The sequence below is a fragment of the Fukomys damarensis genome, unplaced genomic scaffold, assembly GCF_012274545.1.
Source record: "Fukomys damarensis isolate Sample0158 unplaced genomic scaffold, DMR_v1.0_HiC HiC_scaffold_13, whole genome shotgun sequence".
In the NCBI taxonomy this organism is placed as follows: Eukaryota; Metazoa; Chordata; class Mammalia; order Rodentia; family Bathyergidae; genus Fukomys; species Fukomys damarensis.
Window position 1 is genome coordinate 8,095,112 of NW_022900925.1, and position 18,449 is coordinate 8,113,560.

The window sequence follows — 18,449 nt, forward strand, 5'->3', positions numbered from 1 at the left end:
AAAAAAAAAAAAAAAACAGGCTTGGTTTCCAATATGAATGAAGCAGAACCCAGACCTCAGGACAACAGAAACACAAAGGAGACAAACCAGTCCAGCAGCAGACCCTACAATCTGTGAACTGTCCGCATTGCATGAGGGACTGTGTGACAGCCCTCAGAAGGTCACCTAAGGTTAAGTTGGGTCGGACAGAAATTCTAAGGACAGCCTGGAACAGAGTACCAGATCTTCTCAGCAAAACCTAACAGTCAGGAGGTAAGAGACCAAAACAGACCAGAAGCACTTGGAAGCATTTTGAAGCTTTCAGTTTGGACAGAATGGCAGGGAACAGAGTGACAACAGAAATATTATATAGTTCTTATTGAAGGAGAGAAGAGAAGGTAGGGATGAAATGAAATGTGCAATGTGTAACCCCTGCTACTCAGGAGGTCAAAGGGGGAGCACAAGTTTGAGGCCAGCCTGGACAACTTAGCACGACCCTGTGTCAAAATAAAATCTTAGCTAGTTGTGGTGATAGTCACCTATAATTCCAGCACTTGGGGAGGCTGAGGCAGGAGGATCGCTGTGAGTTCAAGGCCAGCCTGAACTACAAAATGAGACGAACCCTGTCTTAAAAAATAAAATAAATAAATAAATACTTCTATAAGGGCTCAGTGCTTTTTGGGCTCGATCCCCAGAGTAACTAAAAGAAAGAGAAGAGGAGGAAAAAGAGAGGAGGGAAAGAAGAAGGGAGGAGGGAGAGAGGAAAAAAGGAAAGAAAAGAAGTACAGTTCCTTGGGGGAGACAGTTGACTTTCTACGTCCATTTAATATAGGAAAATGTGCTTGATTATAAATATCAAGAAAATACCAAGTACTTGTAACAAGGTAGAAAAGAACACAGAACTTCAGATTAACAAGGGAAAAAGAGAATGGCAACATGATCAAATCAACAATGATCAGAGAAAGGAAAAAGAAACAAAGTTTAAAATATGAAATGGATTAGATCAAATATTGCAGATGTCACATTTAGTATGAGTGGACTAAATTATTCAATTATAAGACAGGCTTGGGGCCAGGGATTTAGCTTAGTGGTGCTGCTGCCTGCCTCGCAAGCACAAGGACCCAAGTTCGATCCCCAGTACCCCCTTCCCCCGTCAAAAATAAAAACTACAAGAGACGGGCTTTAGAGCTCCGAGTGCAGCTCAGTGGAGGAGGTGCTTATCTAGTTTGTGTGAGGCCCTGGGTTTGAACCCTGGCACTATACCAAGGGGGAGCTCTGAATTTTTTACATTAAACCAAAAAACAAAAACCCAGCAACATACGATTTACCACAAACCACTTAAAACTCTCTGAAAAAGAAAATTCACCAAGCAAAAGAGAAAGGCAAAAAGCAAAATGACACCAGGCAGGGGCAAATAGAGAAAGGAGGAAGGAATGGAATTCTTAACCTTGAACAAAGTATATTTAGGATTTAAAAAATATTAAGCAGGATAAAGAGCAACATTATAATGATAAAAAGCACAGTTTATTAAAAAAAGGGAGATCCAACAGTGATAAATTCACAGATACCTATTAACAAAGCAGCTAACAATATAAAACAAAATTATTAAAATTTGAGGAGTACATGATTAAAAACACAGCTCTGCAGGAAGGTTCAATACATCTTCCCAGGCAGCAGTCCTAGAGACGGTAAATTAAAAGACACAGAGGAACTGAATGAATGACCAATTCACCTAACAGCTAGTAAACAAAGCTCACATTTCCCAAAGAGACAAGGTGTATTATTTGATACGTACATGAAACATTTACAAAATAATAATCAAGAACTTGATCACAAGAAACATAACTTTTGAAAATCACACTCCTGGATCATAATCCACCGAGTTGGAAATAAAGAATAAGAAGGTGACAAAACAATCGGAAATACTCGAAACTCCCAGATAACATCTAGATCAAAGAAGAAAATGAAAACTGAGATGACACACTACCTGGAAAGAGCTGAAAAAGAGAAAAACAAAATCTTGGGGGGCCAATAAAAGCCACAGTGCAAATTTATCAACAAAAACTCCTGTCCGGAAAAGTGGGGAGGTCTGAGCCCCAGAGCTCCTCTGGGGAGGATCCCTACCCATCTTCCTCACTTTTAGGGACTGTAAGGAAACCGCCCTCCAGAGTGAGAGGAGCAATTGCTCATCTACCGAAGGCTCAGGGCCCTCAGGAGAGGCCTAGGGACTGTGCCGGACACTTCCTGTGCTGCACTGAAAAGGTGCTCATCCTTTCGAGTTGCCTCCACCAGGGACGATGTCAGACAGTTTTCTCCTTGGGAGAGCTGACAAAGGGCCCGGGGTACTGTGCCTTTCCACGGATGGTGCTGAGACAAATTTATAAGCTGATCATAGGCAGTGCTGCAGGGATGAACAAGTCTGAAGAACATTTCCCTCTTTTACAGACGTTCTTCTAAATGCGAAGTCATGAAAACGCAGGGAGAAAAAAAAAAATGCCTGGCCAGGGTGGGCTGCAACCCACTGTACCAGTAAGGAGTAGGAATGGAGCCGGGCTCAGGGGCACAGATCCCAGCGTTCCGGAGGCAGAGGCAGGAGGATGGTACGTTCCAGCACAGCCTAGGCAACTAAGTGACTTAGGGAGGCCCTGCCCCAAAGTAAAAAACAAAAAGGGGCTGGGGATGTAGCTAGGTTCAATCTCTAGTGCTGGGAGGAAAAGAAAAAAAAAAAGTAGGAATGCACAGGAATGGGTGCCAAGGAACTCAGCTCTGGCCACCTCTGGGCTCTTCTACCCCACCCCGACCCTGGCCGTTCCCCTTGATGCTCCCTTCCTGGAATGCACTCCCCAGACTTCCCCGTGAGGCGCCCCCTCTCCCTCAGCGCCCCCTCTCCCTCAGTGCCGCCTCCTCAGAATGCCACTTCAAGCACATGCTCGCCCAGCCCACTCACTCTGTGCCACTTTCCCTCTTCCTGGCCTCCATATTTCATTCCTGATTATTTATCCCCGTTCTCAGTCACACTGCTGCCTTCATTACTTGTCGGCCCCCATGAGACAACAGGCTCCGTGAGAGCCGAGAAGGAATGTAGAATAATCCATGGGATCCACAGGCCATCAGTTCCAGGTCCCCCTGCAGGCACTAAAATTCTCAGTCATTCAAGTCCAGATATAAAACGGCACGGGGTCTGTGTAGGACCTATGGACCTTCTCCTGTACACTTTAAATCATCTCTAGATTATTTATAACACCCAGTATATGTCAGTGCTATAGAAATAGTTGGTTTAGGTATAATAACAAGAAAAAAGTCTTCATGTTCGGTACAGATGCAGGGTTTTTTTCCCCCCAAATATTTCCAATCTGCACCTGGTTGGCTCTACAAACATGTGACATTTAAAGCTATGCTATAAGCTTGTTAGTCCTGCAGTAAAAGGGTACAAGGCCTCTCTAGAAAGTATGGTTGTTTAACGGTCCCCCAGCAATTCATTTATTAACCTCAAACATGCTTGGAAGTCTAGAGGAAAAAAGTACACAGAGGGCCCACTGTACCTATACATGGAGGCACGAGGAGGAGGGACGGGTGCAAGCAGGTCACAGAGACCCTATGTGACAGGTGAACACCCTCCTGTATTGAATGACTCTGTGCTCAGAACTAGGAAGGGCCAACACTTTGACCAAGCGGAGGGACAACGGCTGTTACAGAAAATCAGCAAATGCAAGGCACTTACCCTTCTCCTGGTGGCAGAGGCTGTCTGTGGAGAGAGGAGAGTCGGGTACCCGGGCGAGTGAGGGGCAGGGGGCAGAGCTCCAGGAGAGCAGGCTGCCTCGGGTGCTGTTTCCCCCATTGCTCCCAAGCCTCATGAGCCAGTGGTCAGACAAGGAGGAGCTGGTGGAGCCTGCAGAGGAAGCACGGGGAGGTTGCACCCAACCCTCCCTTCAGCAACCAAAGGGCACACGCTTTCCCCTGCCAGCAACAGTGCTGCATGCCCGAGAGTCCTACGGTGGTGCCCGTGTGACCAGCCTTCCAGGTTTGGGGAGAGGCAGGGGGGCACAGAAAGGAAAGTACGCTGGTGAGGACTGAAATGCTTTCCGTGAAATTACTAGTTACCGACTCAGGCTTCCCAAAAGTTTTTTATTTGTTTTTCCAGAACCAAAGGACTTTATTACTTACAGCGATAGCCATAGTCTGAGTTTTATTCCCGGGACCCATGGCCTCAGTTCCCAAGGATTACCATGCAATAAACTACGTTAGAAGGGCATACCCCATGTGTAGGGAAACAAAGTCTTTTGTAATGGTCATTAAGGGTGTCTACTCTTTGATCTGGAAGGCGATATTATCTTTATTACACTGGACAGTAAGAAAATCTGCCCTTTTCTAATATGGTATTTTTTTATTCTTTCAGTCTACTTTCTTTCCAGAACCAAAGGACTTTATTACTTACAGCGATAGCCATAGTCTGAGTTTTATTCCCGGGACCCATGGCCTCAGTTCCCAAGGATTACCATGCAATAAACTACGTTAGAAGGGCGTACCCCATGTGTAGGGAAACAAAGTCTTTTGTAATGGTCATTAAGGATGTCTACTCTTTGATCTGGAAGGCGATATTATCTTTATTACACTGGACAGTAAGAAAATCTGCCCTTTTCTAATATGGTATTTTTTTATTCTTTCAGTATCTACTTTCTAAGTATGTAGAAGCTACACTTGCATTAGGTTTAACAGGTCTGCTGAGAATTCTTGGTTTATTTGGCCATTTTGTAATGATGGTTAAGAGAAAATCTCATTAATTTTTGCTAAATGCTCTCCCAGCCCCAAAATAAGGACAGCGGCCTTACGGAGTGGACTCCGTTACACAAAAGGGTCAGTTTGGCACTTTTTTCCTCTAGACTTCCAAGCATGTTTGAGGTTAATAAAAGAATTGCTGGGGGATCGTTAAGCAACCATACTTTCTAGAGAGGCCTTGTACTCTTTTACTGCAGGACTAACACAAGCTTATAGCATAGGTTTAAATGTCACACACTCCCAGTCACCCAGCTTTGACTGAAAGAAACTATTCTTTGTTTTGTTTTGTTTTGCTTTTGTGTTGTTTGCTTTGAGAGAAGGCCTCGCTCACTATGTAGCGCAGGCTGGCCTCAAACTTGCAGGAATCCCCTGCCTTCTGAGTGCAGGGATTACAGGTGCGCAGCACCACGCCCAGTGACATCATTCTTTTCCCCTTTCTGGACTTACAGTATATCCACCCCATATCTGGACAAATGAGCTACTATCCTGAGGCACTCAGACAAGCAACTTTTGCTTTGAGAGAAGGCCTCGCTCACTATGTAGCGCAGGCTGGCCTCAAACTTGCAGGAATCCTCCTGCCTCGGCCTTCTGAGTGCAGAGATTACAGGTGCGCAGCACCACACCCAGTGACATCATTCTTTTCCCCTTTCTGGAAATACAGTATATCCACCCCATATCTGGACAAATGAGCTACTAGCCTGAGGCACTCAGACAAGCAATAGCCTCACCTCTCATGGAGCTGCTGGCCGACCACGGAGGGATACTGTTCCGCTTCTGATAAAATAGGATGTATGCCCCTCTGGTGTTGACCTCATCTTCCCGGATCGGTTCCACTGTGCTGTCATCGTAGCTGTACCACTGGCCATCCAGAGAGTTCCGGCAGTAAGCTGCAAAGGTCCAGAACCCAGTCTCAGTCATCAGAACCCCAAAGGGCGGGAGGACATTCCCCACTGGCAAGGCTGGAAAATGGACACGCTTAGAACAGAACGAGAAGAAATTCCATGGGTGTTGGAGGGTGGGGTAGACTAAGAATGAAGTCTGGCATCAGAAATGATCCATAAGTCATACTCCCAGATTCTTACTGATAAAGGGCATTGTTATTTTAAGCTTGAATCCTTACGTGGGCCAGATGAGCAAATAATTCTGGCTCTGCAGGTCACATACGGTCACAACGCTTTCTACCACACACTCTTCTTGCTTTCCTTTTCTACCACCTTTATAACATTATAAAAATCATTTTAAGCCAGCCGTGGTGGCGCACGCCTGTAATCCCAGCACTCAGAAGGCTGAGGCAAGCTGCTGCAAGTTCTAGGCCAACCAGGGCTACACAAAGAATTCAAGGTCAGCCTGAACTACATAGTGAAACCCTGCCTCAAACAAACACCCAAACATAAAAATGTAACTTCCACAGAGGTTGGTGGCAAATGCCTATAATCTCAGCACATGGAAGGCTGAGGCAGCAGAGTCTCCACAAGTTCAAGGCCAGCCTGGGCTACATAGTGAGTTCAAGGTCAGCCTGAACTACACAGCGAGACCCTGTCTAAAAAGAAAAAAGTAATATCCATTAGGACAGAAGGAGTTTCAAGTAATGAAGTACACTTTTCAATAAGTGGTGGTCTTGGGATAAAATCAGTATCTTCTTTGGGAAAAAACTGAATCCCATTTTCTTAAGAGTATCGAGAAACTCCAAATTGAAAATTTAAACATAAAAATGTAAAACCATAAAAGTACTAATAGAAAACACAGGCAAAATATCTTGTTTAAAAAAAACAAAAGAAAAGGCTTTCCAATCACTGCTGACTTGAGAAGTCATGACAGAAACAAAATGACCATTTGGTTACCTAGAAAAAATAACAACCTTCTGCTCAGTGACAAATGACTGCAGAACAGTCAAGTGACAGAAGTTACACAGAGCTTGTTACAATAGTCCACTTGAAAGACAAGGGATATGTACAGAAAGTTCATAGAAAAGGACCCACAACAGCTGTTAGGTAGAGGAAAAGAGGCTTAAACTTACACTGTGAGAAACTAAGTGCTACACTTACACTGATACACCACTGTTGCAGGTATAACAACACTAGAGTGGAGAGGTTATGGGCAAACAAGCACTCACTTACTGCCTGCAGGAGTGCAAATTCCTACAAACCTTTGCACAGCAATTGGTTTAGTATCTGTCAAAATGCCAACCCAAGGCTAGGGTATAGTTCAGTGGCAGAGCACTAGCCTGCAAACAAACAAAAACAAACAAAAAAACCCTCAGAGACCAAGCTATCCCAGTTCTAAGACGTTTTCCTACTGACAAACTTGTTCACGTAGGAAATGACGTATGTAAAAGGTTATGACAGCAATGTTTGTAAGAGCAAAGTAATAAACCAGCCCGAAGTCTACCTGTTGGGCACTCATTTAATGAACTGCTTCATGTATGTGGTGCATTTACAGAGGGCAGGGAAGCTTCCAACAAATTTACAAAGATTTCCAAGACAGACTTTAAGGCGAGGGGGGCGGTACAACTCAGAAAATTTAACTCACTTAAATTAGGGATATAATGGAACTATACGAATATATATGCGAAGATTTACTCCCAGTTGCTTGCACTTACATAAAGAAAAGTATGGAAGAATAGACAAGACACTATTAAAAGTAGTTGAAGGGGAGGGGGATGATGAGGAACAAAGATGGGATCAAGACTCTGCACTGTCCGGTTTTTTTAGGCTGCATGAGTTTGAAATATAGATTTGCAATACCTACTCTACAAATTTAAAATCCAACAGAAGGCATTCTAGATTTCTAAAAATGTACATTTCTGAAATGCAGTGAAATGACCATACTTCCAGAAGGTGGAAAGAAGTAAAAGCACAGCGTCAAAAGACAGTGGGAAGGGGAAAAAATGAGAAGCAAGACCTGTCATGTAAAGGTACTAGATCCCAGTGATGAATGGAACTGTACTGTATACCTAAATGCACCAATAAACTCAATGAGAATAATAATAATAAAAAAAAGACAGTGGGAGAGAAAGACCAGTTCCCATTTTGAGAGCCTAGCAAGCAGACGGAGTAGGGCCACCACCACCTCCCACCCCCGCACACACCTGCCGAGCCAAGGGAGCTCAACTTACAATGCCCGCCAAGCTGGGGAGAGAGACAGGGACCCATTCACCGGGGTGTACCTGGGGGCTCAGGACTGGAGGTATGAGGCACCCCAAAAGGCTGGGCTGGGTGAGGGCCAAAAGCAATAGCAGAGTGCCCTGGTGAAGAAATCCCAGACAAGAGAAAGAGCACTAACCAGTTAAAATCATGACAGCCACAATAAGAGCATGCAGTACCATGGTTAGGAGAGGAAATTGAAGAAATATCCTAAAGTATATGTTAAAAAAAGAGAGAGAGAGAGATAATCAAATGGAAAATAAGAAGGAAAAGATAATGAAAATGAGAAACTCTTGTAGATCATTGGTCTCCTAGTGCTACTGCAACAAATCACCCTACACCTACTCCGAACAACACCAATATACTATTACACAGTTCAAGAAGCCAAAACCCAAACTGAGCTTCAGTGATCGAAAATCAAGGGAGCATCAGAGCTGTAGTCTCCTGAAGGCTCTCAGCAAGCTTGCTCGTCTTTTCCAACTTCTCAAGGTTGCCCCCATTCCTGGCTTCTGGCCCCTTCTATCTTCCAAGCCATTGATGATGAGTTGAAGTTGAGTTCCTCTCACCCACGTCACTGACTCTCTCACCTCCTTCTTCCACAGTGAAAGGTCTCTGGTATTTCAAGTGGCCCACCCAGGCGATACATGAGCGTCTCTGTCTTAGTCAGCTGATCAACCACCTTGACTGCATTTAGCAGGTGAGATACCTTAAGTGATCAACTGCACTTACCAGGTGAGATAACATATTCCCAGTCCTGAGGTATAGGACATGGACATATTTGAGAGATCATTATTCTTAGTCTGCCTCAGGGATACTACCTGTATTAAAATGAAAGTTTGTAAACAACCTAAATGCCCATGAATAGGAGATAAGTAAAATGAACTGGTGCATGTACACAATAAAATACGAAGCAATTTTTTAAAACAATGAATGTCCTAATTCCCTATGTACCCATATGGAAAGATCTCTAAGATTTCTCACTAAGTGAAAAAAGCCAGGTGCAGTATTGAGAAGTTAGGAGGACGGAGAAGCTTTATAGTATCTAACTGTATGTCTGCTTATGTTGAATTTTAAAAATCAGCAGACACATTAAGTGAAATAGGCTAGGAACAGAAAGACAAGGGCCACAGGATCTTACTCAGATATAAGATCTCAAAAAATTGATCTCACTGAGGACAAAAGTAGAAACGGGTTACTGGAGGCTGAGGATTCCAGCAAGGAGGGAAGCAGCAATGGGGGGAGACACATTAAGCCAGGAGAATTATATTCAGTGTTATATTGCATAGTATCATAGGACTACAGATAACAATAATGTATTGCATATTTTTTAAAGCTAGAAGAAAGGGTTTTTAATGTTTTCATCACAATGCAATGATACATATTTGAGGATATAGATATGGTGACCCTAATTTAAACATTATACAATGTGTACATGTATCAAGCCATCATGTGATACTCAACAAGTATGTACAATTTTATGTGCCAATTAACATTTTTTTAATTGAGCATAAGGAAATTTCCAGACCTGAAGATCAGGCACAGGTTTCCTCCATGCCTAGCACAATTAACAAAAGAGACCTGCATGAGGGTACATGTTGTAAGATTCCAGGGCACCAGAGATCAAGCACCCAAAGGTTTCCAGAATGAAGTGTAGATCTCAGCCAAAGGGAACAAAGTAATTTGGATGACGCCATTCCTGACCCCAGTCCCTGCCAACCATCCCTGTCCCAAGTCTGTGGGACAACAATCATCAATTTAGGCCTCTGTATCCAACCAGCCTGTCGACCAAAGGTGGGAATAAAGGTGTTTTCTGATGTGCAAGGACTCAAAATGTCACGCTCCATCACCCCTTCTTAGGAAGCTACAAGAAGGTGCTCATCTCTGATTGAAGAGGTTGGTCCCCATCCACGGCACCCTGCATGGTTCAGGGTCTTATTCATGTTAGAGCTCATTCACCCTGTGCAAGGCAGAGGTTATGGACCTTGCAGCTAAGTGGCTCAGGGGAGACCCTCTGGCTCTGTCATTAACCTGCTGTGCAAGGCTGTGGTGAGAAGGACACTGGGAGGTGGCGCAGCAGACAGCATTCAGCCCCGACCTCCCTCGGCAGTGCTGGCTGTAGACCCTGCTCTGCTTCCACCCTTGCTGGTCCCCTCTCTCTTTCTTTCCTCTCTTTGATTTTGTATTAAGTAGCCTTTTTCTTTCAAGTGATACTCTGTAGTACGGGCAATCACCGACCCTGGGAGAATTCTGCAGAAATCGGGTCCCTTGTTACCTCAAAATTGCAGATTTCACCCCTTAACGCTTACTCATGAGAGGGATCTGGATTTTGTATTTGATAAGGCAAAGCTCACGGTACACAAACCTACCACCCACCCCACCCCCCGAGCCTACATGACTTCTAAGTCCCCGGGTGATTCTACACCAGTGTCCTTAATTTACAAAGGGGCCTTTCCAGAAGTTTATATGAGAAACTGGCACATTCCACATGTGAAATGACAAGACCCTACCTCCAGTTGTCCTTATTTTCATCATTAATGTGAATACAAGGACTAATTCAGGTATGAAACTTTTTGTTAAAAAACAATAATAATCTGAGGTTAATTTAGCAAGAGAAATATCTCCAAAGGAATATGCAGGTCATGAAGGATTTCTGCCAAGCTATTTTTGAGGCCATAGAGAAAGACTGGGGAAGGGGCTGTGTGGAAAAAGTGGATGGCACCACACAGCAGTACAAGAGCAACTCTGGAGTCCCCTGTAACTTCAGTGTGACCAGGCCGGCCCCATCCTCTGACCCCTCTGTGTCGCTGGCCTGGCACTCTCATGTTTCTCTGCACCACCCTCAAGTGGAAGCCCACACCCTAAACCTGTCAGAATCACAGAGATCACTTGGATCAGCCCTCACCACCATCTACACAGGGAACATGCCACTGCTGCTTCTGCTGACAGCTCTCCTGTAGGTCTCCCGTGGCCCCTGAGATACCCTGATGGGACAGAAGCAGGGAAGGACATACTCAAGGAGCAATCATTCAGAACACTCTAAAAGAGTTTCCAGGGAGGAACCACTGAGAGAGTTACCTAGCAATTTGCTTCTTTCTGTCTACTGCTCCCAAGTTCTCTAGAGCAGCAGAAATTAAAAGTACCCCATAAAATAAAAAGATACCATCTGAGAGAAGTAAGATTCCTTGTGCAGAAGAATCACTGACAATGCTAAACATCACTCTTTTGGTTGCAGTAATCACCCACCCATATTTGATATGCTTGGAAATTTAGGCAGCCACTAACTTCATATTCCAGCCACCAGCCTAAGCAACTTCAGCTCTGCAGTGGGTACCAGGCACCCTTCCGCCTGGCACACACCCTGGTATCCTGCTGTCAGTCACAGTGGGTGCAGAGGCAGCTCAGCATAGAAAGGGGCCAATTAAAGAGATACCAGGAGGCTCAGGCCACAGCCAAGACCCACAGCCATGACCGCTGTGTGCAGAGAGGCAAGGCAGGGCTCACCTGTGTAATGCCCACCTTGCAGGCTGCCATGGTGGTTGCAGACGGCGTACAAGTCGTACAGGAAGTCCAGCGGGTAGGCGGTGGGCAGGCTGGCTGGCTGCTTCCAGGAGGGCCAGGAACCCGGCCCTGGCTTGCAGCTGGTGCTCCTCTGAGACACGTGGGGAGCCATGTCGAGTCCCGAGAGTGGAAACTTGATGAGTGTGGACAGCTTGTTCCTTCTCTCCCCAACCTGACAGAACCTTTTGAGGTGGATGATGAGGATGTCAGGAAGTGTCCACAGGCTCAGCTTCACCACGCCCTGCTGGAGGACCTTGCAGTGGGGGCACTTCCACGCGTCATCCTGGGCCAGCTGGAAAGGAAGCCACCAGGACCGTGAGGCCCTGCAGCACACGGCCGACCCATCGCCAGGCAGCCAGCCCCCTTCCCAGCCGGGAGTGGGCCCAGGGCGGGACCTGCTCCTCCTTGGTGTAGAACTGAAAGCACTCATCCAGGGTACAGCTGTGCTGCTGGTGTGCCTGCTGCTGCCGCCACACACTGTCTGCGTCAGGGACCCGCTCCTCCTGGAGGCTCCCAAACAGGCTGCGTGGAGGGAGAAGACACCAGTGTTCAGGGCCTTCGCTTCCAAAAGGGCTTTCTCCGTCTGTCCCCACAGCAAACCCAGCAGAAAGCACTGGCCAGGTGAAGTTGCAGTACCCTTCCTACGGCATCCTGAGGCCCGCTTTCGCATGCTTCTGACTTCGCACCCACCCTGTCTCACACCATCTGTCTTCCCTCCCAGCTCCCCAGCAGACCAAGTCCTGGCTTACCCATTTCTCCGTCTGTCCCCACAGCAAACCCAGCAGAAAGCACTGGCCAGGTGAAGTTGCAGTACCCTTTCCTACGGCATCCTGAGGCCCGCTTTCGCATGCTTCTGACTTCGCACCCACCCTGTCTCACGCCATCTGTCTTCCCTCCCAGCTCCCCAGCAGACCAAGTCCTGGCTTACCCACGTTTGTTTTCTTTGTCTTAGCACAAGACCTTTCACCTGGTAGGAGATCAATAAATACTAATTGGACTGAAATATGTCCTGTTTCAAAGTAAGGCTGATACAGACTGATTAAGAGCCTGGAGTTGAACCAGACAGCCTGGGTTCAAATCTCAGCTCTGCTAAGTACGAGCTGCGTGACCTTAAGCCACTGCTCAATTTCTCTGTGCTTCCATATCCACCTCTGAGAAATGCAGAGTACAACAGGACCCCCCACCTCCTGGTCCGCACACAGAGGGTGTGACGAAGACTCAGTAAACTGTCACAGTAAACACAGTGCTGCGAGTAGGGACACTAGCACAGGGTGAGAACCTTACAACGTTCACCACTCCTAGCATCACTATCATGGCCACGATTGCTATGAGGGCTACTTATGCACTAACAACTCTTGGATTCCCAGAGGGATGGGGCACACAGCTTTGGGCTGTGTACACTGCTGTATAATCAGACTGGGGGAAGAGACCCAGAGAACATTTAGAGTAGAGGCAGCCCCATCTCATTGCTGCAGGAGGCAGGCACCATGACTCACCACTCCTTGGTGGCACAGTCCCACTCCACGGCCAGCTTGACATGGGGTGGGCCTCCGGGCCTCCTGAGGTGCAAAGCCCTGAGGAGAGAGCAAGGGAGCCTGTCAGGAAACACAGAGCCACCTTTTCACAGTCCTGCAGGGTTTAGCAGTTGGTCTGCAACCTTGGATGGATGCTCCACACAGAAACACCCTAAACTGACCAAAACCCAAGCTATCTAGGGTCTCAAACTCTGCTGAAGGCTTTGTCCTAAACCTACATCTTAAGTCTCCTCGTGCCCTTGGGTGGTTGGGAGCTCTAAGATTTTGGGTTACTCCAAGGACATAGATCAACTGTCCACAGACCGACTGTCCCATTACAGTCTCCAGTTTCCTTCTCAGTGTCTGAAGAAAGCTCCATGCGAACGTCCCACACCAACAGCCCACACGGAGGAAGCCCCAGAGAACTGCTAACCGCCCCCACCACAGAATGAGGGAGAAGCACACTCAGCCCACCCAAGCCACCTAAAAATTCCTGGCCTTCCAAGCCCTCCAGGAAATCTATGTGAGTTAACATATACCTCGTTCCAACTGCTAGGCCTGACCCATTTCAGAAGAGGCTGCTAGGACTTAATGCAATAGAGATGGGCCGGAGAGAAGCGAAAGTTGTGAGGTTTCACCCTGAAATGAACCAGGGAAGTACAAGGGAGGCAAGTCCACACCCAACAGACTGCTAAGAATCGACAGCAGAATTAAGAGGGGGAAATCAGAGTCATAGTAATTCAACAGATGCTTTCAAGCTCATCGAAATCGCAAAGACCTCTGGACAAGGACCCAGAATCTAGGGTAAAGCTGCACCTTCCTGCGTGACCAAAAACCAGAGAGGGCTGGGAGTACGGTGGAGCTGGAGGAGTTCTCCAGGCTCTGGTTGGTGGTGCCTTGTTTGTTTGGGGTGAACACTGATTGTCCTTCCTCATCTTCCTGTAGAATTGGAAGAACTAAGCTATGAGCCTGTTGCTCCCCGCCCTCCTCCTTCCCCAGGAGAAGCACCTTTTCTGATCAGTAGAATTGGGAGAAACCACTGGCTCTGCCCCTCTTGTTGCTTCTTTCCAGGGCCTGAGTGTAGCAGGCTGGCACTCTCCTTCACCCATGCCCTGAGCTCCCTGAAAGCAGCACCACCCTGCAAGCGTGAAATTGGGCATTTGGGATAAATATTTGACTCAGGATACACATGAGGGAGCCCTATATCTAAGCCTTTTTCTTTACAACACCAAAACTCCCCATTTCTACCATGAAGGAGGCCTACAATTGGAGAGTTCTGCCTTGATGGGGGATGGGGTGGAGGCATGATTTAATTGGGCGAGACACATTCAAAAGCCCAAGTTGGATTCATATCCCAATCACATCTTTTAATCAGTCTTTTCAACACAACTACAGTTTTGATCTTTTCCTGTCTTAGTCACAGACTACTTGTCCAATGGGATCTAAACCTAAGAGTAGAAAAAGGGAAGGGGCTTCCCCTTCCACTCTGTTATACCAAGCTCCTAGGGGCACAGAGAGTAAGAAGGATGGCTATACCCTGAGATCTGCTCTTTACATGGAAACAATCATTGGTCTAACAGCACAAACATCTCTTCTCATAGTCCTGATTCAGAGAGGAAAGAGGGCACCGTCTAAAGTTAAGAGAAGAGATGATATTCCAAATATTGTATGTACATAACTACCTCTACTTTAAGGACCTTAGAGTCTAATGAGGAAGCACACAGAGATCAACAGAATGCACCCAGGGTGTGTACCAGAACTCAGAGGAGGCGCCTGGGTGCTCTGGAGGGCAGGTAGGCAGGCATTAGCCAGGGGAAAGTCTGTACTGGCAGAGAACTCAGGAGGAGAGAGGGTGTGTGCTGGTACAGGTAGGCATGGTAAGTGTCAGGCCATCTGGTGAGAGGGAGGGCTATCTGCTGCCCTTGGACCGACATTATGCAGTAGGCCCTGGCCGGCCACTGAAGGGGGTATAACAAACAGGTATGAAAGTGGGAGGAGAGGACCACTGGTCTGGAGGCACATAAGTCAAAGAGGAGCTGCAGAGCGATCCAAGCAAAAGATCAGGGCTCAAACTCACATGACAGGGGTCAACACTGAACTCATGGGATAATGAGTGTGGAGAGGAGGGGATAGATCTGAGGAAGGCCAGGATTTGAAAGAAGAAAGTCCTAACAACGAACTGAATGTAAAGAGGTGAGAAGCAGGAATCAGGGGTGGTTCTGAGGTTCCCAGCTTGGATTGCTGAGCCCATGAGGAGACCTCATGTACACTTGATCTTACCCAAAAGGCTGAGAAGCGATGTCCCCATGTAGATACTGAAGATGGGAAGAAGAAAGTGAGCACCAAGAAGTGCTCAGGTTGGCAAAGGCTTCGGATCTATAAGACACTTCACAGGATGAGCAGATCTCCACGTAAGAGAAAAACCTGACTGGAGAGAACTGGGGCCCTCGACCTAAAGGTGGCAAGCAGAACTAGGAGCAGGGTAACCCAGGGATAGAACACAGGAGGAGTCAGCAGAGGGCCGAGGGGACAGTGCTGAGACCCGACAACGTGTGGAGCTCCCTATCCACAGAGGAACACCTCGAGAAAACCAAAACGAGAGAAAGAAAAAGTGCTAGGAAACTGCAAGGTAGACTATCTGTTCAATGGAATATTACTCCGCCTTAGGAAGGATGGACCTTCTGACACGTGCCACAACGTGGATGAGCCTTGATGACGTGGTACCAAGTGACATGAGCCAAACATACGATTATAAATATTGCACTGTTCCACCTGCCTTAGGTATCTAGAGTAATCAAAGTCATAGTTTCTAACCCAACCCTCCCACACCACTGAGAAGCCAGGCGAGAAGCCAGGGGACGCTCTGCTGTTAAAATCCAGGCTGGTTAGGAAACAGGAAGCCCAACCACCTTCTCACTCCACTATCTTTTCTCTGTGCTATTACATAGAGTCACTGCCACTGTTAAAGGAATATTCTTTCAAAAAAAAAAAATAGAAACTCCATTTGACCCAGCCATACCTCTTCTGAGCACCTTCCCCAAAGAGTTAAAGACATCATATTGCAATGATACATCCATACCCATGCTTATAAGAGCACAATTCATAACAGCTAAATCTTGAAGATTGTCAATATGCTCATCAACAGATGAATAAAAGAAAATGGGAGCTACATATTGAATATAATAATATCTTAAGTAATAGAACATGTATTTTATGTGTTCCCATTACATTTTTATTATCGAGATATTATTCATGAGTATTATATATAATGAAGTAGTAGTCAGCCATAAAGAAGGAACAATTTGTAGAAGAGATCATAAAGCTAAGTGGAATGAAATCAGGCACAGGTTTTGAATCCTGAATTCATTCAAAATGTTTACTTTTCATGACCATTTTGACTTTGGGGAAGAGCCAGAAGTTGCAAGGTGCCAAATCCAATGAATAAGGAAGATGAGGACGCGGCCATGATTTTACGAGCCTGCCTTTATGTTAGATGGCACTCGGCGGCGGCAGCAGCATTCACCATATATTTTTTTTATCCTGCCTTGTAAAGACATTCATGAAAGAGGGCTTCCAGAACTGTTCCAGAAAATAAAACGGATGGTGAGGTACTGGGTTTGAAGTGAAGGAAAGTATTTCGAAGGAGGTTAATAGCAATGTCTTTTACTAATAATTTTTTAAATTTAAATATTCACTGTATATTTGACCATATGATATAGGTTCCAGAACCTTCTAGATCACCCCATCCTGGTTCTCTGTCATCAGTCAGCTTTGGTTCACCAAGTCAGGGAATCTTTGAACATTCCTGAGAACTTTCAGACCGTAGGAAAATGAACAACAATGCTGGACAACAAGTATACAGAGGAAAATGGCCCTTTGCTACTGTGCTGGCCCTGTGGAGGCTCTGCACAGGACAGAGAGCACAGGTGGACACGGGGAGAACCAGGAGACACAACCATGCTGGCTTTACCCCCAGTCATAGTCCACAGCCTTCTATGGTTTGGGGCCAATGATCTAGTGGCCACACTCTCACCCAGCTGAGAGGGGACGCTCCTGCTGGTGTAGTAGCATGACCCAATCAAATGGATGAGTGTTTTGGTTTAAATGTGGGTTCAGAGCTGGACCTGCCATTAACTAATGATGCAAGTGTGAGCAAGTTAATCATCTCTGGGACCCTTGGTGTTCCTTCATCTTTAAAGTGGCCACAATGGTACCTATCTGGATATAAGGGTTAAAGAGCAGAATGTATTTAAGGACCCAACAAGGTGGCTGATGCTGGAGAGGTAAGTGGCCTAGAACAGCTACTATTGTAAGCAACTTTGTCTGTTTGTCTCTTTGGTTTTTTGAGACAGGGTCTCACTATGTAGTTGAGACTGACCTGGAACTCACAATGTAGCCCAGGCTGGTTTCAAACTCAGTGATCCTCCTGCCTCAGCCTCCCGAGTGCTGGGATTACAGGTGTGCAACACCACACCCGGCAGTCTGTTTGTCTCTTTGGTTTTTTGAGACAGGGTCTCACTATGTAGTTGAGACTGACCTGGAACTCACAATGTAGCCCAGGCTGGTTTCAAACTCAGTGATCCTCCTGCCTCAGCCTCCCGAGTGCTGGGATTACAGGTGTGCAACACCACACCCGGCAGTCTGTTTGTCTCTTACAGTGCTGGGGAAGTAACTCAGGGCAATGGCTCTTATCCAGGCTTTACCACTGAGCTACATCCCTACCTCTACTATAATTTTACTGATACACAGCCTCAAAAGAGTTCAGACAAATAAGAGCACACTCACTCTCTTACCTAACCCAGAGACTTCCCTTACCTGTCCACTGCCCAGTGACAGAGGGGCCGACTATCCTGTGGGGACAAGTAGCTGCAGGCCAGGGACAGCCCCACAACCCGGATGGAGAATAGAGACCCCTGGTTCTGCCAAGACAAAAACAGAGACAGGTTATCGTCAAGTCCTTGTGCTGATTTAAATTAGACTTTTTTAAGTACTGGGGATTGAACCCAAGGCCTTCACATTGAGCTACATTCCCAGCCCTTTTTAAAATTTTGCATTTGGAGATGGGGTCTCCATTAGTCTCCTAGGTATCACTTAAATTACTTGAATTAAAAACAAGTGATCACTTTTTTCTAACATTTCCATAATAACTAGTATTTAAAATAAACAGACATAAAGGCTAAAATAGTCTCACTCTACCTTTTAACACAGTAATCTAATATTATGTTTAACATGTTAAACGTCCTCCAAATGTAAGCATGGTATATTTGAATAACAAGTGTTTAACTGAGGCAGATATTGATAGAGTTAGTGGAAAATAAATCAATTACAGCGCTACCTCAGTTCACAAACTTAGTTATTTCCATGATTCTGATCACAAACTGAATTGGATAAGAATGAATTAAGTTCATGAACAAAAGTACCTTTGCATTAATGGATGATTTAACCTACTCTATTAAAATAATTATTATCACCAGGCTGA

General features: G+C 45.9%; 1 protein-coding gene across 1 annotated transcript in view; it reads right to left on the reverse strand.

Moving 5' to 3' along the window:
* The window catches only part of Usp43 (ubiquitin specific peptidase 43), a gene marked incomplete at its 5' end in the record, with an annotated part of 69,056 nt that overhangs the window by 6,906 nt on the left and 43,701 nt on the right, over positions 1-18,449 (reverse strand). The window contains 6 exons of the mRNA XM_010615026.1: positions 3,701-3,868; positions 5,484-5,642; positions 11,400-11,748; positions 11,852-11,978; positions 12,953-13,030; positions 17,786-17,889. Coding sequence (XP_010613328.1) covers positions 3,701-3,868; positions 5,484-5,642; positions 11,400-11,748; positions 11,852-11,978; positions 12,953-13,030; positions 17,786-17,889 — 985 coding nt within the window. The remainder of the gene's footprint in view (positions 1-3,700; positions 3,869-5,483; positions 5,643-11,399; positions 11,749-11,851; positions 11,979-12,952; positions 13,031-17,785; positions 17,890-18,449) is intronic.